Source organism: Sitophilus oryzae, unplaced genomic scaffold, assembly GCF_002938485.1.
Source record: "Sitophilus oryzae breed Bouriz unplaced genomic scaffold, Soryzae_2.0 scaffold_1396_pilon_pilon, whole genome shotgun sequence".
Classification (NCBI taxonomy): Eukaryota; Metazoa; Arthropoda; class Insecta; order Coleoptera; family Curculionidae; genus Sitophilus; species Sitophilus oryzae.
In genome coordinates, this window is record NW_022146055.1 from 2,319,433 (window position 1) to 2,342,970 (window position 23,538).

A 23,538-nucleotide genomic window follows, 5' to 3' on the forward strand; every position below is an offset into this window, starting at 1 on the left:
TAAGTCAAATTAACGTATCTAAATTCTTTGACATCTAATCTTTGACAAGTAATAAATAAAAGTGGAGTGTTTGGGCCGAGAGCTAATTATTCCGAACCAATGGGCACTTACCCTAGTATCCTACAGGCAGAAATCTACGCTATCGAGAGATGCGTACAACTTATCTTAGATAGGAACTATCGGAGACAAGAAATAGCCATCTTATCTGATAGTCAAGCAGCGTTAAAGGCGAAAAACTCAGTATCAATCAATTCGAAATTGGTCAAAGAATGCATAGAGAAGCTGAATAAATTAGGCAAAGAAAACAAAGTCCTCCTACACTGGGTGCCTGCTCACCAAGGGATAGAAGGCAATGAAAAAGCAAATAATCTAGCTAGGAAAGGAGCGAACACTCCACTAACTGAACCAGAACCGTTCTGCTTTCCAAGTGGTAACCAACTCAAGGCGGAACTCAAGAACTTGGAAGATTCCATCCGCAACCTGGAATGGAAATTTTCCAATGGTCTAAGACACTCGAAGAAGTTTCTGAGGGCTTATGATGAAGAAAAATCACAGATCTTCCTGGGTCTGAGTAAGAACAATCTTCGGATTGTCACGGGGTTTTTAACAGGACACTGTCTCCTCAACGAACACCTCAGTAGATTGAAACTAAGAAGAAACGGCGAATGCAGATTCTGTGGGGAAGATGGGGAAACACCAGTACACCTCATCACTGAGTGCGCCGAGACGACAACCATTCGTGCCATGAATTTTGGTACGACTGATATTGGAGATGGAGAACTACCCTCTATAAAACCGTCCCAGATACTGGCTTTTGTCAAAGCCCTGGGACTGTATGATGAGTTATGATTCAAGAAAGGGGGACACAATGGATCTGTAAGGTCGAAGTGATTAACCCCCCTCCCACTCATTCTAAATTCTAAAAAAATTCTAAATAAATAAAAGCTAAAATGCAAGAGAAATATATAATTTAGTTAATTTAAGTGAATTTCATAAATGATCGGTTTACTACACGTATGTATATTATATAGCCACTTACTAGCGAAAAGTTGTTCCATTATTTTACTCAATTTTTGCCGAGATCTACCGCACGCTACACAACCAACTATTTTAGAATCTTTTTCGATAAATCGCGATAGTGTCACTGTTAATTTAAGTTCTGCCACAATTTCCATCTAGATATACTACCTTTATACAACTATTCACACCCTGTATAATTGCATACAAGGTATGACTTTTAAATCCTTTTTATATTATTTTGAACGTTTGAAATTGTTTAAAAAATTATTTGTGGCGTTGGAAAAAAATAGCATGTTCTATTTGGAGTAAAAATCGTCAAACGTTCAGCCTCGCCAGTCATTTTTACTCTTAATAAAACAATATACTGTTATTTTGACTGTACATTATTTTGATACAGTGTGAGCCTTAAATAAGTGCAAATATCTTCAGAGCTGATAGATCTCGATACAAGAAACATGTTTTCTCATTACCGTTTTTCAAATAAGTCCAAAAGAACCGAATTCTTTTCTTTTCAATTTGCTTGAATTTTAACCACTGGATCTTCTCTGGGTTTTCTTTCTTAAAATTTTGTTTGGAAATTATGTTTTTTGATAACAAATAAAAAACAATCCAAAAACTTTTCGGTATATTTCTACTTTATTCGATAGGAGATGACACTCGAATGAATAGAATAACATTTCATATGTCAACTTTTGACATTTTGGTATTTGGTTTCTTTGAAATTGTAACATGCGGTTCATAATGACAACTTGGCTCAAAATACCAGGTGTGTGGTACCAAATTATTGCATTTTCCAAATATTCTAATGAGCCACCCTCGTTCCATTTTTAAAAATTTAAATATGATTAAAAATACGATTGGGCATTTAACTGATCAGGACAAGACACAAAAAACATTAGACGATCAAAAATATTTTTCCAATTTTGGCACTCTAGATCGAAATTTAAAATACGATTTTTTTAAAGCGAAAATGACAAAAGTTGACATATGATATGTCATTCTATTTAGACTGTAATTTTCTATCGAATAAAGTAAAAAAATACCGAGGGTGCCATTTAAAAATCAAAAGTTGTAGTCATTTCAGGTGAAACAGGAAGTGACCAAAAACAATTGAATTCGTCAATCAATCCTAATTTATGCCATTACTAACATACCAAATCTCGTTTTTTTATCTAAAAAAATAAAGAAGTTATAGGGATGAGCCACTTTCGAGACGCACCCGGCATCAATTATTTTAAAAAATACCTTTTTGTTACAAAGTAGAAATCATAAAATAATGTAATTTTATAGTATAACAAAATTTTGCCCTCGAGTGCCCATCGAGTTTTAGCTAAAATTAACAATAAAAAATAATTACATTGTAGTCATAAATTGAATCTGTTTGAAGCATATACTTTTAATTTTAGCATAATGTTTATAACGTTCTATATTTCTGCTTTAAATTTTTGTTTCATCTAAAAGGAAGGAATTTAACAACTAATTTATAATAAAAAAAAACTGTTGGTTTTATATTTTTTTAGATAAGTGGAATAATTATACCTATTTTCAATTAAACCGGAATTTAGTACTGTGTTTTCTAAAAATAGAATCATTTCACGTAAAATTTTAAGTATGCCGTAAAATATAATTACTTTTCGGCCTTGTTTATAGCTGGCATAAATTAAAGTTGATTCAGGCATCACTTGGTTTTTAGAAGATCTTTTCTAGAATACTCGTACCCCGATTCTGGCCTATTTGATGGAAAAAAAGAATAAAAATTGTTTAATTAAAACGGAAGAGAAAATTAAAAACATTTTTAAATTTATTTTTTCTGTTAATTGAGTATAGTATAAAAATTTACTTAATATTCAAAATTACGTCGTACTCAGAAGTCCCTGTATTTTTAGCGGCTTTTGTTTATCAAAGCTATATACTTTTCGGAAATTATACCTGTAACTTCATACTTCTATAACTTCTTAACTACTAGTAATTATAAGCTTGGTACATTTTTCGCCGGTGCTGCCACCATCGGGGAAAATCGTAAACAACCGGTAGATATAAATACACGGGTTTAAATAGCGAGTATACGAAAAATTTATTACATAATTATTCTAAAAGTGTTAGGAAGTATAATATGTGAAATTTCTAAAAATAATAGAAGTACATATTTTGAAATCTTCAGCAGGTCTCTAACTTGTATTATAATTTATTATTCGTAATATAATTTTTACATAACAGTGGTAGCAGCATAGTTTTAAGCACATATTTTGCTAGCGAATAGACATAATTATATATTTAGAAGATGAAACACTAATTGATTAAAACAGGTATTATCAGTAATATAGCAAATTATAATTTATCCTTTCATAGTATATGCCTATTTAATTTTTTGATTATGGCTTTGTTTACTCACTTGTTTCGTCGAGCTGCTAGAATCCATTTTTGCTTTTTAACAAAATGGTGTGGGAAGTTGTGAAGAGCAATAAAATGTTGTTTCGGAAGAGTTGAATATCCGGGAAAGTTGAGTTATTGAATGATGTTGCATCCAATAACAATAATTACGCTGATTATAGCTAAAACCAGTTACATGAAAACAGTGGCGCACCCAGAGATTGAGTCTGGGAGGGGTAGTGGCAATATTTAAATTAAGTAATACATTTAAATTAAATTTTCGCTCAAAGGTATTGTGACTATATGGAAAAAAATAAACTAAGATTGTTCTGGAGTTCTATTTTGATTGACGTGATTAATTTATTTTGTGACAACTTTATTTTATACCAGATTTTTTTGTTTATAATTTTTTTTTTCTGCGAGGGGTAATTACCCCCATTACCCCTCCCGTATATGCGCCCCTGCATGAAAATACGTTTCTGTTTTTCATTCTAGAAATTTTTCTAAACATAGACACGCAAAAGCTTACAGGGTGCTTTGATTGTTTTGGTTAGGTTTGTTTTAGTTTGGTTTGGTTTGTTAGTTCATTTTTGTTTATTTTCGTTTTTTTTTCTCGGTACGGCGTTGATGTCTAAGGAAAGACACAAAAAACATTAGACGATCAAATATATTTTCTCAAGCTCTTTGATTAACAATTAATGGTTTTAAAACAGCCATGGTGTATATGTTTAGGTTAAAGTCCGATGTCCGGTTAATGTCGACATTAACAGGTAAATGTTTGTGTTTGGTTGTTTTGTTGTGTGTTATTCTCGAGATTAACTGGGTAATGTCGACATTAACCGGACATCGGACCTTAGCCGTAACATATACACCAACATATCAAATGTCAGAAGTTGACATTTGATATGTTATTCTATTCAGAAAATATCATTTTCTATCATATAAAGTAAAAAAATACCGAGGCTACCATTTAAAAATCAAAAGTACTAGTAATATTACTACAACTTTTTTTCCGGTGAAACAGGAAGTGAGAAAATAAGTGATTACGTCAGTCAATCCCACTTTATGTCATATTTTGTCACATACCAAATTTCGTTTTTTATCTGAAAAAAAAAACTACAGGGGTGAGCTACTTTTGAAAAACACCCGGCATGTAGTTCTAAATACTAATTTAAATTAATTCGTAAAATACCTCAACAAAACTACAAAGACATTTTTAAAGGTTTTACCTTGAAAAAGCCCTTTTATACACGTCAAAATGAATTACAGTATAATCTAGAAAATGTGGAAAAAAGAGGAAAACTGCATTAGGGAAATGCTCATATCGCGAGAGGGCTGAGATACAACACCGACATGTTTATATGCATTCTTTCAGCGTACCCTAAATGTGTTTCTTTCATCAAATTCTCTTAGGTCCCTTTTGTTTGTCTTGTCGTTCCACGGTTGAAAACGTAATATGTTCGGCTATTTTCGTACGAAATAGCTTCTTTTTTAGATAATATGTAAAATAGAACTCGTAATGAAAATACTTAGGGTTTCCATACAAGTTTTTGGAAAATCCGGACAAGTGAGCTATGAAATCCGAGCATCACCTGGTTTATCGAAAATAAAAAAAAGTTAATGCACACTGAGATGCAAAAAAAGCAACGGACATTTTTTTAATCAATTTTAAAGTGTTACATTTTTTTAAAAATTGCACTCTCAATTACGTAACTAAAAGTTTAATTGATATCACAAATATATCTACTTAATTTATAAACTCAGTTTTTTAATAAGCTTTAGTATTTGGCTTATTATACAGGGTTAATCGAAGGGTTGTTTTACCTTAAATTCAAAACCCCCTGTGCAATAACTTTGTGATTAAATTTTCCTAAAACATTATTTTTCAGTAGTAGAACCACGTCTTCTGAGCACTTTGTTTTTTGGCTCATGCCAACTCATGTCTTGGTTAGTTTTTAAGAGCGACCAACAATTGTAATTTTTTCAGTTATCGTTACTTTTTGATGTTATTTTTTAATATGACGAGATGGTTGAGCCGAGTACTGTCGTAATGTCATACTGATAATTATATTTCGCATACCTACATGATTGAATATGGTACGTAGTGTTGAAGATTATCCAAAAGCCTTTGTCCTTGTTCAAGATGTGCAAAATTATGAATATACCGCCAAGGTAATACACACTGATTGCTCTATAATAAAAAGGGTAGTGGTAAAGGTGGTAGTAGTAGATTAGTAGGTGGAAAAGAATAGTTGCACTCTCACAAATATTTTCTGCCAGTTTTTACAATCTGTCGAATATCGGCAGATTGCAGAGCGTTTCAGTTGAGTTCCGTCCGTCGACCTGCGAGGTTCGAGCGTTGCGGCCCAGCACAGAGACGGATTGACAAAAAATGAGTGCCTTACTGTGTGCTGCTATTGGTTGAGTTATAATTGTGCTTTGGTTTTTTTTGAGAGTCATTTGTGATCACATTTGTGTTCAGGTTAATTTTCTCATGACTGATTACTACTTAATAATTTGATATTATTTAGATTTAAACCATAATTTTTTATCGATTTTACTTTTGACAGCCATCCCTTGCTTGCTGTTTAAAGAACTGCACCATCATTGAACAAAAATTTGTTAGTACCGAATGTACAGAAAAAAAACTGGAAATACCGGTTCGTTACAGACATAGTATGGAAATTACCGGTTCCGAAAAATAGCTCCGGTTCCGGAAACGCTATAACGTACCATAACCATGTTAAAATTAAACTTGTTTTAAATGAAAAAAAAGTTGTAGAAAATCTTTGAAATACATAATAATATAAAAATATACCATTATATATTTTTTGCGCATTTCTTCCCTTCGGATACAGAAGAATTGTTACTACTTACAAATTTTTACTCGATGATCAATTTTTTTTTATTTTCTTTTATTGTAAAATCATATTTTCCTAAATACATCTCTGTGATATTATGGCGAGTGCCACGACTATACTTTGCCTAGTTATAGACCACGACTATACAGCTACGTCAGTGGTTACGGGACGCGAAAACAAGGTCATATAAAGTGGCAGAAAAAGAACAAAGGATTTGAAAAGGAGTAAAGCTACTAGTTTCTTTTTACTAGGGTAGTAGGAAGCTCAAAATTACCGGTCTAGACGATCAAGATGTCAGAATCAACTGTCATTTAGTAATGTTGTATTTGACATTCTTGGTATTTTTTTCAATAGAAAATGACACTCTGAATAGAATTACATATCATATGTAAATCTTTAGCATTTTCGCATATGATTTATTTGAAACTGTAATATGCGGTTCATAACGACAACTTTACTCGAAATACCAGGTGTGTGGTACCAAATTATTCGTAAAAAATTTCTTTTTCCATATATGTTAATGAGCCACCCTCGTTGCATTTGAAAAAATTGAGATATGATTAAAACAACAATTTGGGCATTTTTAACCGGCCAGGACAAAATATGAAAAACATGAGATGATCAAATCTATTTTTCCAAGGCTCCTTGATTAAAAATTCGTGTTTTTAGTACAGCCATGGCACTCTACATTGAATTTTAAAATACAATTTTTTTAAAGCGAAATGTCAAACATGTGATATATCATTCTATTCAGAGTGTCATTTTCTATCGAATAAAGTAAAAATATACTCAGAGTGCTATTTAAAAATCAAAAGTTGCAGTTGGCATTTCCGGTGAAACAGGAAGTGACCCAAAACAATTGAATACGTTAATCAATCGTAATTTATGTCTAACATACCAAAACTGGTTTTTATCTGACGAAATAAAAAAGTTATTAAGGGGTGAGCAACTTTTGAGACGCAGCTGGTATATGGATTCAGAATTATTCTACTTTGAAAACTTAAAAAAGAACTTATTTTTTGCTCAAATTTTGAGAACCACTGGATTTTGTCTGGATTTTCTTTCTTATAAATTTAATGTACCTACTACCTATACTTGTTGCTATATTATCAAGATATATTTTTTAACAAAAAAATTTAATATCTAATATTAAAATTTTTGAAAAATACAAATTTGTTAAAAAAAATTTCGCGAAAAAAGCGGTGGTGTTTCTGGAGTCGAAATATACCGCTCCTAAAAATATTTGCACTTATTTCTTCTTCTTCTTTGGGTGCCATGTGCTATGCCGCACGTTGGCGATCATTTGTCTGTTTTATGGCTATAAGATGACTAGGGTGCCCTCTTCGGCTCGTCGAAATATGGTTGCTGCGTCAGGTATGCCACTCCAGTTTCTTATGTTGCGAAGCCAAGAATGCTGTTTTCGACCCGGTCCCCGTCGGCCTTCGATCTTCCCCTGCAGTATCAACCTGGGTATGGAGTATTGACGTCCCCTTAATATATGTCCTAGATATGATACTTTGCGTTGTTTTACGGTATCCATTAGTTGTCTGTCTACTCTGGCTCTTCTTAGGACTTCATCATTTGTTGCATGCTCCGTCCAGGGTATGCGCAGCAATCGGCGAAGTGTCCACATTTCGAAAGCCTCAATTCTGTTTATTGATTTTACCTTAAGTGACCAAGTCTCAGCGCCATACAACATCACAGGCCACACATACGATTGAATTACCCGTATCCTGCTATGTAGCGGCATATTTCTATGCAGGAGTAAATTCTTTAGTTTAAAGAAGGTTGTTTTTGCACGGCCGATTCTTCTTTTAACGTCCTCATCGCAATCCCACAGTTCATTTAGGGAGGCGCCAAGATAGGTGAAATTTGTGACCCGTTCGATGTTCTCTCCATTGATGTTAAGATGAGTGTTGTACTGGTGTCTGCTGATCACCATCATTTTAGTTTTCGCAACGTTAATATGGAGCCCAAACTGTTCACCGCATTCGTTCAGTTTATTTAGCAGAATCTGGAGGTCCTCAAGGTTGTTAGCCAGAATTGCGGTGTCATCTGCATAGCGGATATTATTTATTGGGATGCCATTGACTTTAATACCCCGCGTCTCACTCTCCAAGGCCATCTGAAAGATTTTCTCAACGTAGATGGTAAACAGAATGGGTGATAGTACACATCCCTGCCGAACTCCCTTCAATACGCTGAAGGTTTCCGTTGTTCGATCACCATCAATACGGATCTCCGCCGACTGCTGCCAATACAGTTCTTTAATTATTCTGATGTCCTTGCCATCTACGTCTGTCTCCTGTAGTCTCTCCATCAACGGTTCGTGTTTTACGTTATCAAAGGCTCTCTGATAGTCAATATAGCAGATGAAAACATCTTGCCTCTGATCATAACATTTCTGCACAAGTAGTTTCACAGAGAAGAGAGCTTCTCTAGTGCCAAGACCCTTGATAAAGCCGAACTGTGTGTCGCCACTCATCTCTTCACACTTCCGATATATTCTAGAATGGATGACTCGAAGAAACGCTTTAAGTGCGTGACTCATTAAGCTTATGAGTCTATGGTCTCCGCAGTTTTTGGGATTTGTTTTCTTTGGGATGGCGATAAACGTGGTCTTTAGCCAGTCCTGTGGGATTTGTCCAGAATCATATATCACGTTAAAGAGATATGTGAGCTGTTTAATGTCGGTCTGCTTTAGAACTTCAGCATATATATCATCATGACCTGGACTTTTTCCGTTCTTTAAACAATCTATTGAGTATCTGACTTCAGACTCAAGAATTTTTGGACCATATTTCCAAAGTTGTTTGCAGGATTATGGGTACGTTGATCCCAAAACAGTGCCTCCGCGTAATTCTTCCATGTATCGTTCAGTTCGTTTATATCTAGAATTGTTGCTCCTTGTCTGTTTTTGATTGCCGTTAGTGTATTTCTTTTATTTTCTCCAGTTATTTCTTTTATCTTCCTATGAAAGTTAAAGGAGTCGTGTGCACTTATTTAAGAGAAGAAAATATAAGTACATATATATTTATTTTTAAAGACGTAACTTTAAATTGAAATGCCGCATCTATAACTTCGGGATATAGCTAAATATATTTCCAATGATAATTATAAATTTCGTCGTATCGATTTGAACGCTTTCCAATATTTTGCAATTGATGACATATCGTTTTATTTGATAGAGATACACAGAGAATGTCGATTTTAAATTTAGATTTATATTCATTTTGCTAACGATAAACGTTTACAGAGTGTACATACTTCAGACAATATAAATATCGTTTTGCTTATAGATTTCGATAACTTTTCTGGTGTTTCTTTTTTGTAAGTTTAATCTATAACTTCTCTCTCTCTCTCTCTCTGTTCCCATATTATTAAGACATTATGATTTTTAATTAAAATTAAAAAAAAATAAATTAAACATTTTTAAAATTGTTTTTTTGCGAAAAAAACTGGTTTCTGGGATCAAAATATACTATCCCTGAAAATATTTGCACTTATTTAAGACTCACCCTCTATATGCATTTGATATTATGTTCTGTTTATTTTTTATGCAGAAGTTATATCTTATGCATAAACGTCTGAGTTACCATCGATCGTGAATCTCAGTGCATAATATATTAATTATTTTTCGACCATTAATGTATTAAAAACCATAGACGCAAAATAACATGTACATTTATATCAGACATCTTAATGACATTGTTTTATATCACTTTAATTCATATTGATCCATTGTAAAATTAGCGATATGTTCATCACAAAATGCATGTATGTGTATGTGTATGGACAAAATAGCATTGGTATCAACATTATTGCAATAATCACGTCCTGGTAATTCTATCCATATTGGAATTATTTGTCTCTGATTTATATTTAAGGTATATTATTCAAATTCCCAGAAAACTAATATCTATTTAAGTATATCAAATGTATACAGACCTGGTCATTCAATTACTGTGTATAGGATTTTAATGGATACGACAGAGAATAATACAAATGACCGGTTGACAGACAGAGACACAAAATAAAAGAGGGGATACAGTGTTGCCGGTTCGTAAGCGTGTAGGCAGGATTAAGAATGAGCATGGTGGGAGCACAAATCGACTCCGATGCCGATGACAATTCGAGACTGCTCTCAGTGTTGCTAGATAAACTTCCTGTACAATAATGTACATTATTCAACTCCTCATTTCAACACTCCATTTTCAACTCCTCATTTCGAAACCATCACTAGATAGTAATAATGACAGAGTAATAACAATAACAAATTTAGTAACGCGCTATAGTCTGTTTGGAAAAAGAATATGCAATTTCGACATGATCAGAAATGAATTGGCTTTAGAATTTAAATGACATACAACTGTAATAATCCAACTCTCACTCCCATTTACTTTTTGCTGGAGATACTACGGTATAGCCCAGTCAAATTAGACAAATCGCTCGAAGAAAATTCTAGTTTTGAAAATAGTTTCATGCTAGATATGAAAGGACAAGCTCGAGGCGGGGGGAGGGACAGAATTATAAAGCAGGAACGGGAATAGGAGTATTTGCGCTGACCGTATTTCCGAACCAATGACCAGAAATCTACGCTATCGAATGATAGGTACAACTTATCATAGATAGGAACTATCGGAAACAAGAAATAGCGATCAACTCAGTAACCATCGATTCCAAGTTGGTCAAAGAATGCCTAGAGAAGCTGAACAAATTAGGCAAAGAAAATAAAGTGTTTACCAAGGGAAAGAAGTCAATGAAAATATAAACGAGCTTGCTAAAAAGGAGCGAACAGTTCACTAACAGGACCAGAACCGTTCTGTTTCTCAAGTGGAAACCTAAAACGGAACTCAAGAACCTGGAAGACTCCATCCGTAATCTGGAATGCGAATCCTCCAACGCACTATGGTTTCTAGAAGCTACTTTTTTGGCCAAAATTAAACAACTTACATTTAATAGAAAAAAATAACTGTAAATTTGTGTTTTTAATAAAATAATAAAAGACTAATAAGATGAAGTTATTTTTAATTTTCTCATTCAACGTGTGATTAACTTTTTCCTATGAAGCATCTTCTGTTTCTAGTTCCAAAAAAGAAAGTTGATCAATCATCGAATTACTGCTGTCCAAAAAACAATCTTCTTTAGAAATATCTTCTTGCTCTTCTTCTTTTTGCATTTCTTTTCTTCTTGTTGCTTTTCCTCCTCGTATTCCTCTTCTTTTCCATGCTTCTCTTCAAACTGTTCTTCATTTAACTTCTTTTCGATAAAGTCAGGTACACGAAGTAGGTTAAGTACATCGGCAGGATAACAAAATTTACAAATCAGCCTGCACAAGTAAAGTATTTTGCAGCCTGCACAAGTAAAGCCCAATCCTGCTTATGTTCTTCGTAAACTTTTGAGGCCGTTCTTCCCTGGATTCTGGAAGATTGCTCCGAAAAAGGTAATCGTGGGCGGCCGGCAGATGATGTGGATGGAAGGGGTTCATTTAACTTAGGGATAAAATCCTCCTTTAACCAGAATCCTTCTTCATTTTGTTTTAAAAATAAATCTTTAACCGCGAAGCCGCCTGCCATTTTCTTTCAAAATTTATACAATTATCTTTTTTTCCATTATGCCTGATAGTTCTTGTTCATTATTTTGAAATTATTGTCTTACAAAATTTGAAAAATACCCGTTTTTCTCAACTTTATCGGCCCCTTGTAGCCATTTTTCCAAAAGATCTATTTTTTTCAATCGATACATAGCTGAAAAAAATTCTTTTAAAAAAAAGTTGCAGCTAGTAGCAGCCAATTTTTTCTTTGATATGTTCAAAAAGGATTGTTTCAAATTTTACAATAACATCTAGCGTGGAGAAACATGGAGAATTTTTTATAAGTCAAACTAAACTTTTAACTTTTTATTTATATTCTGTCTTAAACTCATTATTTTTAATTAATTAAAAAATAATGGACGCTGATTCTTATGGGCAATTGTTAGTGATTTCTTAAAAATACATACCATCAAGTGTAAAAATAACAGTAATCCGTTTTTATATCCCACTGAAATATGTCACTTAATATTCACCAAAACTCTTCCGAAAATAACAACAACTGAATAGGCACCAATACTTCACTAGAACGTCTAAATATAAATGCTGATAAGAAATAAAAATGAAAACTAAACAAAAATATATGCATGTGGTCTTCTTCATTTGTATATCTGCTTGCATTCCACTTACAAAAAAAAGTCCTTATACAGTGAGTCTAAAATATATATTTAGACCATAGTGCAACGGTCTAAGAGACCCGAAGAAATTTCTCATTACTTACGTTACTTAACCTGTTTAAGTAAGAACAATCTTTGTCTTGTCAGGGGGGGGGGGGTTAGCAGGACCTAACCTAAACCAACAGCTCACTAGATTGAAACTAAGAAACAACGACGAATGCAGATTCTGTGTGGAAAATGGGGAAACACCAGAACACCTCATCAATGAGTGCGCCGAGACAACAACAATTCGTGCCATAAAATTTAGCCCGACTGATATCGGAGATGGAGAATTAACCTCTGTAAAACCGTCTCAGATACTGGCTTTCGTCAAAGCCCTAAGACTCTATGGTGAGTAAAATAACTCGAGAAAGGGGGACACAATAGATCTGTAAGGTCGCAGCCCTCCTATATTTGCGTTAAAGCTAAATTCTACATCAGACTTAATCGTCTGTTAGAAAATTGTCAATTATGGTACCCTTATCCAATCAAGAGGATTATGAAGAACCCACAGAATATACTAACGAAAAGAAGCCCAAGTTCCTTGTAATAAATCGGTTCCATTTTCGTAACGCCATCTCTCGACATAGCTGACATTATAGGTTAGCCAAAGGGGTGCGGGGCCGGGGGAATTGTAAAATACACTTTTTTATTTTAATAATTTTTATTCGCTATTTGCAATTTTATTTTTAAAACATATTATGTGAAACAATCACATAATATGTCTTAAAAATAAAATTACAAACGGAAACAAAAGGAATGAAATAATCTGAAAATCTACAAAGTTTATTGATAAAAAAAGTTAGGCTATGCAAATTGATAAGTATATTAAGTATAACCTCTTTGGTATAACATTGTTAAACAAACATTAACAAATCATAACATATCAGATCATAGAACTAAAAAAAGTACTATTACATAAAAACAGGTGATACAATACTTCAAAATTAATTTTAACATAATATCAAAACCGAAAAATCAAACTGCAAACACAACCACACTTATCACAACAGAAATTAACACACACTCCGGCGGCAAATGTCCAAGAAAGACTGATCATTCTGATTGGTCCTGGTCCGGTCGTAGCTCACGTCGTATTGTCGGTAAGCAAAATCCCTGTCCAAAAATTTTGACGATCAGCGCCATCATCCGTCATAATTGGGAAACTTTTGCTGGAACCATTTTTAATATTTCACTTACATGGCCCTGGAAGAACCTACTAACCTACCAACCTAACCAACCTACTTAACTATAAAAGAATCAGTCACAAAATAAAGGAGATCGGATGGAAGTATAAAATTAAAATAGTTTTTCTGACTTTTAAAAACCTTAAATCAAAACCAAAATAAAAAGTGAATAATATTATCTGTTAAAAATCCATTACTTTAATTTAGGTTGGGTACATATATCCAATCAAGAGGATTATGAAGAACCTACCAACCTACTTAACTATAAAAGAATCAGTCACAAAATAAAGGAGATCGGATGGAATACAAAATTAAAATAGTTTTTCTGACTTTTAAAAACCTTAAATCAAAACCAAAATAAAATGTGAATAATGTTATCTGTTAAAAATCCATTACTTTAATTTAGGTTGGGTTGCTGGGGTTTGGGATCCTCTTTGATGCCTTACTTTGAGGCTTTGGGCCCATTGTATTATTGGACCAAACCTTCCTCTCATTCTATTTTTGCGTTAAAGCACTTCCAGCTATTTGCGAAGTTCCCGATGTCGCTGATGTTGGCTTCTGCTGCTTCTTCTAGTCCCTCCACAAAATCTTGACCTAAAGTTCTAAAGCGACGGTATTCCTGTGCCGGACAGTGGCACAGCAGGTGCTCTATGGTTTCTTCTTCCTCTCCGCATTCTCTGCAGTAGGTGTTGCTGGAAATCTTCCATCTCACGAGGTTTACCCCCGTGGGGCAGTTTCCAGTGATGACACTTACAATTATGCGTACTAGGTTCTTGTTGTGCTGTAGTAGTTGTTTTGTCTTTTTGCTATCTACCACTGGCCACAGTCTTCGAGCTGTAGCGCAGTCCTCACGGTGTTGCCACGTTTCTTGCTGCTTGGCCATGATGGTAGTTTCTATAGCTTTTTTCAGTGTGTTGATCGTCAGAAGTGGTGGGTCATCTGCCACTGGCTCCCTCTTTGGCGAGTCTGTCCGCTTCTTGGTTGCCTAGCACATTGCTGTGGCCTGGCACCTAGCACAAAGTGGCCCCCCGCCTTGGCGCAGCCAGGACAGTGCTTTTCGACAGTCTATGAGAGTTTTCGATCTCACTGATTGTATATCACGATATCTCTTATTGGTCTATCAGCGATTTTCTCTCGTATACAACTGGCTGCTTCCTTTATAGCGTAAACCTCTGATTTAGTTTAATTTAAATTATCGATAATGTTTGATAATTATCTATTACAGATTTAAAATTAAATGAAATTCTTGAAGATAGTATGTTAGCCAAACTGGCCGAAATAGATCAGGTAAATTCACTAAAAATCCTTATTTTTTAAACGCAACTTCTCGAAATTCGATAGAAAACTCCACCGAGATTTCTTTTTAGAAATATGTATCATTCACACGAGACGAGGGTTTTCACTTGGGAGCCTTTTTCTAAAAATGGAAAAATATTTATGTGTATATCAAAATAAGAGTAACAAAAATTCGGTCCCGGTGGACAAACGCGATAAAGTTTATAGGTGCCAGTAAGTGCATAGAATATTCCGATTTTACTTTATATATGGTTTTGTTATTTAACGTAGATTGAATCAATGTATATATTATGTAAATTTTGTTGAACAGCGATATACCTACTGTTTAAATTATTCAATCAATACTGTTATTTGTAGTAAAGTTTCTAAAATTATTTTGATAATAATGTTTTGTAAAAAATTAACATTTATAAGCCGATCCTAAAATTGATTCCTATGAAACTTTGTACAGGGTGTGAGTTAGGTTAAATTGAGGCCAATTTGCCTTATTTGATGCTGATCCAAATGCCGCATTAAAAGTTGAAAAATTCCGAATTATATTCATATATTTAACACATAAGAATATAAAACTGCCATTCAAATTTAAAGCTTCTCTCTATTTTCTTCTTCATTTTATTATTAACGTACTTTAAACACTTCATACAGGGTGTTTTAAAAAACATGAGCTATGTCTCGTGGAGAGACTTCTCACGTCTAATTAAAAAAAATTATATCAACATACCCATTCTGCTTTGGTCCTTTTCTGGTCCCATTCTGCTTTGTTTCGTATTTACAGGGTGTTAAAGTCATGTTTTTTTAATTTATTATAATTTTCTTTCAAGTGCTTTTAGCAATTCGAATGAAATTTTGAGGGTAAAAGTTACTGTAAGTGTTACTACTAAAACAGTGTCGTCAGACTCACCAGGGACGTGCATATAGGTTTTCACTGGAATATTTTTCTAAAAAAAATGTGCTCCTCTTTCATGATTTTTCTTTTTGGTTCATAGTTGTTTTACCAAAAATTGTATGGGTCGTATAATGCCGATTAAAAGTTGTATCTTGTTATTTTGTCGATTTGGATCTTCTTGATGAGATAAACGGAATTTTATTAAAATTACAATTAACAAAATTAAAATTAATAAATTCTTGATCAATTTTATTGTTAAATTTTATATCACTGATATTCAGTGCTATTCTACAGCAAATTCAGGAAAAAAATAGTGATGTTTTAGATTAGTTGTTAGTAGAATTACAAAAGACCTATTTTTTAAAGTTTTAACATCCGGTAAGTTTTAAGCTATGTATTTCTACACCCATATTTATAAAAACTTTTTTTTATATTTTTTGATGTGGAATCAATGAGTATTTACTTAACACTGTAGGCCAGTTAATGGTATTAAATTTTTTTAAAGGTTGCTATTGCAGCAAATTAATAAAACTGCTTTTATCTCATCAAGGAGATCCAAATTGACAACATATCAAGATAAATTTTGCATTAATCTGCCTACACCAATTTGCTAAGAAGAGAAAAAAAATCAGTGGGCACATGTTTTTTTTTTAAATATTCCAGTGATAACCCATATACACATCCCTGGTGAATGGTTGACACTTTTTTACCATTAAAATATATCGCACTTTTACCCTCAACATTTCATTCAAATCACTCAAAGCACTTGGAAGAAAATTATAATAAATCGAAAAAAATGAAGACTTTAACCCCCTGTAGCTACGAGACAAAGCAGAATCGGACCTATGTTGATATAAAAAATAAATCGTATTTTTACATGAGGAATCTCCCCACTTTGGCATATGTTTGGCACATGTTTTTCGAAACACCCTGTATAGAACGAAGCAGAAAAGCATAATTGTACAGAAAAAAAAACTCTTCAAAGCATAATCGATACATCATTGTATAGAATACTTATTAGCCTAATTCATTTTCAAATTATCATGGTTGTTAATAAGCTAATGTTTGTTCTAGGACGTTTCAACAACGCCTGGAAGAAAATAGCACCGGTGAATACCCAGTCCCTGCCCTTCATTAATTGATTAAATGGATGTGACAAGGATAAACCAATATTTACATCGGCCGAAGAATCAACAGCAATTTTAACGGCCATAATTTGCATAGAATTCGTGAAATAATGACGAACTGATACTTAAAAAGTTGTTAAACAAGAAAAGAAAAATTCGGTAGAAATCTTAGTGTGTACGTGTTTTAAGGAATAGTGATCAAAAACATGTTATAAACGTGAAGAAACTTAGAAAGGTAGTGATAGTGCTATAAACAGGCTCGAACCTTCCAGTGAATGATATTGTAGTGAGTATATACACCAAAAATCTAGAATTATACTGTTAGATTTATTTTGGAAGTTAGTCAAGAATACCATGCTATCAATAACATAGATTTGCTTATAGACTGAAGCTTCATTCAGAAACTCGGAATTAGTGGAATAAATTAGTGGCTTCAATTAACGTAGAAGTTTGTTTCTTTAATTTCAATGTTAGCATTCAGAACGTCAAAATTAGTGGTAGTCAATTTCAATTAGTAGAAAACGTTAACAAACTTTAGCTTCATTCAGAACCTCACAATTAGTGGAATACATTAGTGGTTTCAAATAGCGTAGAAGTTTCTTTCTTTAATTTCAATGTAAGCACTCAGAACGTCAAAATTAGTGGTAAACATTGTTTATTAGTAAAAAAAGTTGTCAAACTGTCGACAACAACAAAAGTTGTCAACTTCAAAATTTGCGAGAAATGTCATTCTGACCTTTGATTATCTTCCGTAAAGAGAAATTGTGGTTAGAAATCAAAAGTTGATTGTTTTATAAGCTAAATATTAGGCTTTCTCTATGGATACAACTGACTAGCACAAGCTGTTACTAGGATATTCTATTAATTTTAATTTTGTTTTTTAAACATTGTGAATGATCGTAAACTAAAAAATATAAAGTGTAATTGAAACCACTAATTAATTCCACTAATTGCGAGGTTCTGAATGAAGCTTTTGAAGCTTCATTCCGGGTGCGTTTCAAAAGTAGCTCACCCCTATAACTTTTTTATTTCTTCAGATAAAAAAACGAGATTTGGTATGTTAGTATATAACATTAATTAGGACCGATTGACGTATTCAATTGTTTTTGGTCACTTCCTGTTTCACCGGAAATGACTACAACTTTTGATTTTTAAATGGCACCCTTTGTATTTTTTACTTTATTCGATAGAAAATGACATTCTGAATAGAATGACGTATCATATGTCAACTTTTGACATTCTTGCTTAATAAAAAATCGTATTTTACAATTCAATCTAGAGTGCCATCCATGGCTATGTTAAAAACACTAATTCTTATTCAAGGAGCCTTGGAAAAATATATTTGATCGTCTAATGTATTTAGTGTCTTGTTCTGGCCAGTTAGATAATGCTCAAATCGTATTTTTAATCATATCTCAATTTTTTCAAATGGAACGAGAGTGGCTCATTGACACATTTGGAAGATGCATTTTTTACAAATAATTTGATACCACACACTTGGTATTTCGAGTCAAATTTTCGTTACGAAGCGGAAGTTATGATTTTAAATACACCATATGCAAAAATGTCAAAAGTTGACATATGATATGTCATTCTATTCAGAGGGTTATTTTCCTTCGAATAAAGTAAAAAAATACCAAAGGTGCCATTTAAAAATCAAAAGTTGTAGTCATTTCCGGTAAAACCGGAAGTGATCGAAAACAATTGAATTCGTCAATCAATCTTAATCTATGCCATTTTTTAACATACCAAATCTCGTTTTTTTTATCTGAAAAAATAAAGAAGTTATAGGGGTGAGCCACTTTTGAGATGCACCCGGTATAGGGAAAATCTGAAAATTTGTAATTAAATCAGAAAAAATATAGTTTTCATACGGAACCCTCGATGGGCGGGTCTCACTCGCACTTTTTTAGAATCTAGAGTTCGTGCTTGTTGTTGATTGATTTAAACGATTGTTTCTGCTTTCTTGTCTTTTCTGGATTTTCGAGAATTGTTTTTTTTTATATTTTCCATAAAATAACACAAACTCTTACTCCCCTCTTTCATTTTGTTCATTTACTGTCTCATACCGTACCATAAAAATTTTCTAATCCTATGTCTATGATATTACTAAATCCCGTTAATCCAGTAAATATTGGCAACTACAGATAACAGCGATAATCCTATTGGTAAATATATTTTCTGATTGAAAAAATCGCTGTTGATTTGGCTGAGTCTTTTCTGAGACAAAAATTGACACCAAAATTTACATTTACAACAAGTTAGTCCATTATTGCGTTCAATGGCAGAGTGGCACTGACTTTAGGTGTCCTTCATAGTTCATCTTCTAGCTTTGTTTTAAAAACAATAGATAGCCATTTTTTGATAGGTACGTTTGAGTATATACATCTTTTAAATCATAAGTGACAAAATATTGGCTTCATCTAGCTGAAGCTTCAAGTAGTCCCTCACACGTCTTCTCATAATGTTTATACTCTTTCTTCAGCTTTGTGTATTGTTTGTTTATTGAGGTACCAATGTTAGAGAGTTAATTATGTTTTACCGGTTTTGAAAGATAGCACGCCAAAACAAGGAATAATAAAGTCACAAAATATCCCCCTTTAGAACATCATCTGTCATGTTAAGAAATGAAAGTAAATAATAAAGCGCCTCTCGTGTTTGTTCGCATACTAAAAATTTCAAATAATGCCTGTATATATTTTTAATATATTTTTAAATTTATATATTTTTAATTGTAGAGTAATATATTACATTTAAATGGAATATATTACAGAACAATTATGTCAATTACAAGATTACAGGCTTGTTTTCTAACATTTTTTAAATAAAACGAATTATAAAATTTCAATATATGTATATTTGTCGTAGGTATGAAAAAAGTAAAATATAAAATGGACAAACGCTTACTTACATTGCAAAACTTCCACTTTTTGTTTTGCAATCCAAACGCAATATTTCTATTTCACAAATAAAAATATCCAACAACACTAAAATCACTGAAACTCCGCGGCTGACAACGAAAACTGAAAAATATACTACTTTTTGTTTTGGACCTGCATATCAACATTACACCATTATGTACCATTATGTTTTTCTTCTTGAAATAATATAAAATATATAATTATAACTTGTGAATTTTAATATTTTAACATGATTTTAACTGACAATAACTAACTTTTTGTTACCAAGATGACATTTTAGACGGCAACTGTTATATATGTTATAATATTTTAATTTTAAATATGTATGTAATATAATTTATAAATTAATATAATGCAACTTTATACTAACAAAACATTTATAGATTCACAAAATACAATAAAGTCTAATAATATAGTTTGAAAACAATGAAAAATGAATTAAAATTAAAAAAGTTAAGCGCGACCTCTTGTGTCAAAATTAGATGATTAAGTTTTCGCAATTTTTACACTATTTGAAGACCAGTGGCACCTCTAGTGTTTGTTCGGGCGGTTAGTCTCCCGTTTATAACCATTAAAGAAAAAGTTCTAAAGGGGGATGTTCTGTGAATAAAGTTTGACATTTTTACCACGAATTTTGTTATTTTAAAATAATCTATTGTATCCTGAGATTGTACCTACATTACGATATTACGATTAATTGTGTGGATTTAAATAAAAAGTAGTATACATACCTCGGAGAAAAAGTTTTCATTATTGACTCGAGATTTAGTTAATCTCTTAGATAGTAATAAAACACATCCCTACTCGAACGTAATATACACTCACAGACAAAAATATTGCATATTTTATTTTAAGTCATTATTTTTAGCCGACCATACCAATAGGTATGGTAGGCTATTAAGATCGGCAAAAAAAAAGTTTTTTTAATTTCACTCAAAATGAGTTATTTGGGTCATAAATGACCTAAATACAAAATATTTTCATGGTGTCTATCTGTCTGTCCGTCTGTCCGTCTGTCCGTCTGTAACACGACAACTCCAAAACCGCTAAACCGATTATAACCAAATTTGGCACAAAAATATGTGGCACCCGAGAATCTGGCCATTAGTTTTTGGTGGAGGTGGGGGGTTGGTATGGGGGTATGGGAGGGGGTTAAAAATTTTAAAAAATCGTAACTCCAAAATTACAGTAGCTAGCGAAACGCGGTTTATTAATTTAAGATTAGGAATAATATTTTCAATAAAATTTGTAATAACATCAAAATCAGTCAAAGTCGCAGTTTTTGACATAAAAAAAATTGGAAAAATTCCTTTACTTTGAAACTAAAAGAACTGCCTACGAACTTTTTATTAACATATTTTAGTATGGGCGACTATACGTGCATCCCGGCGCCAATTTTTTATTTTTGTTTAAAACTTTTTTTTTTGCTATATCCATTGCACTCTAGAGTTTTACGTATATCACAGCAAAATAAATCACAAACTGAAACTTTATAATAGACTCGTAGATGAATGAATAGCACAGTCTGATTTTGGTAATAATAATATCAGTAACGACAATATAACAATATTTTAAAATAAGATAATAACTATTTAGTTTTTAGTGTTTCCTCCCCTAAGTCTTCTTATTACTGTTTTGATACTTACTTTGACTTGTCTGTTACTTTGTGTTGTTATACAGATCGTCTTTTGTATTCTCCAGTCTCATTGTATCGTTTCACTATACGAGAAACAGTTGATTGATGGATATTCGAAACCAACACGCTTAAATGTGGTATCTTAATCACCGAAAATACAAAATCAAAAAACAAATCACTTGAAATGGCAATTTGACAACAAACAAATGTATGATACGTTTGTGCTATGTTTGTAATTTGTAACACAAGTTATTCTAAAGTAAAAAGTCTATCTCTAAACATTATTTGGTCCACAATTAAGCTAAATTATTTAGCGTAAAACCTTTCACTCCAAGAGGTCCTTCATTAAAAAACTCAAAAGGTGGTAAAGGAAAAGAAATAAAGTAAAAATAAACACTTCAAATGAAATATGCCATATTTTTGTCTGTGAGTGTACTATTTTGATCATGATAGTTGCTCAGACTCATTAAAGCATTGTATTTTGTGTGTGTAGGGTTAGATGATCGTTGCAGAGCATCATGGGGTGTGAGCTAGGCAAATTGGCGGGCAGAAATGGACGGAATAGTGGGAGGAAGTTCGAGGATAATCCACCTCCGCAGCAGGTGGATCCCAGGCTGCCCCTGACGGCGAAGCAGAAGTACAGCATGATGGCTTCTTGGAAAGGAATCAGCAGAGCGATGGAGAGTACTGGAGTGTGTATGTTTCTAAAGTAAGTACTTTTTAATCGTATTTTCTGGTTGAAATTTGTATCACGTTACACCAAAACAATTTTAAAATAAATAAAATAGTTTTTTTTTATTTCAAGATCTATGCTTCATAATTTATTAGTGGTACTCTACACTAATAAATGATGAAGCATAGATCTTAATGATGAAGCGAAGAGTACTTTAAGCATTTTATCGAAAATAAAAAAAAATCTTTTATTTTTGTTCATTTTTGTCAGTTTCAAACTTATTGGAGCACTACCTGAATTATACAGGGTGTTTCAAAAAATATGTGCCATGTCTCTCGGGAGATTCCTCACATAAAAATAAAATTTATTTTTTATATCAACATAGGTCCGATTCTGCTTTGTTTCGTAGCTACAGGGTGTTAAAGTCTTAATAATTTTTCGATTTATTATAATTTTCTTCCAAGTACTGTCAGTGATTCGAATGAAACTTTGAGGATAAAAATTACAAGTGCTACATATTTTAACGCTAAAAAAGTGTCGATAAATTCATCAGGGACGTGCATATGGGTTATCACTGAAATAATGTAAAAAAAACATGTGCGCCACTGACTTTTTTTCTTTTGATACCAAAATTATGTAGGCCGTTTAATGCCAATTAATAGTTAATTCGGCCTCCTTGATGAGATAAACGCAATTTTATTAATCACAATTAATAAAATTAAAATAAAAATGAAATTAATAACTTCTAACTTATTTTACCTAATTTATTATTAAATATATATTTTACCTAATTTATTATTAAATATGATATATATTATTATATTGGAAAATAAATTTCTTGCAGTTTTTAGGTATATAATAAAATTATATAAGAGTTTCTTGCCTTGAACTGCTAATATAGAAATTAATTCCACGCTGTGTTCGTCATAATATGGATCAACCTGCACTCACTACCGGTTTCGGGGCCCTACCCCATCATCAGGTGAGCTTGGGTATTTCCACAAAACGACGAGCACAGCGCAGAGTATATACATACGACTTGTCGTAAAGTAGCGGTAAAAGTTCCTATAGACTTGGATCAAGACAAATTAATAAAATTGCGTTTATCTCATCAAGGAGGCCGAAATTGACAAAATATCAAGAGACAACTTTTAATCGGCATTAAACTGCTTACACTATTTCGCTAACAAATGAAAAAAAGTCAGTGGCGTACATGCTTTTTTTAGAAAAATATTCCAGTGATAACCCATATGCACGTCCCTGGTGAATATGGCGACACTTTTTTAGCTTTAAAATATGTCGCATTTATAGTAAC

The 23,538-nt window shown here is 32.8% G+C and overlaps 1 protein-coding gene across 2 annotated transcripts in view; it reads left to right on the forward strand.

The window, feature by feature from the left end:
* Positions 1-23,538, forward strand: part of LOC115875850 (neuroglobin-like) — a 126,127-nt gene that overhangs the window by 51,656 nt on the left and 50,933 nt on the right. Inside the window, exons 2-3 of one of the 2 annotated variants that reach the window (XM_030891383.1) lie at positions 16,941-17,279; positions 22,044-22,259. In XM_030891383.1, coding sequence (XP_030747243.1) covers positions 22,069-22,259 — 191 coding nt within the window. In that variant the 5' untranslated portion in view covers positions 16,941-17,279; positions 22,044-22,068. The remainder of the gene's footprint in view (positions 1-16,940; positions 17,280-22,043; positions 22,260-23,538) is intronic. The other variant, XM_030891384.1, reaches the window with a different exon arrangement.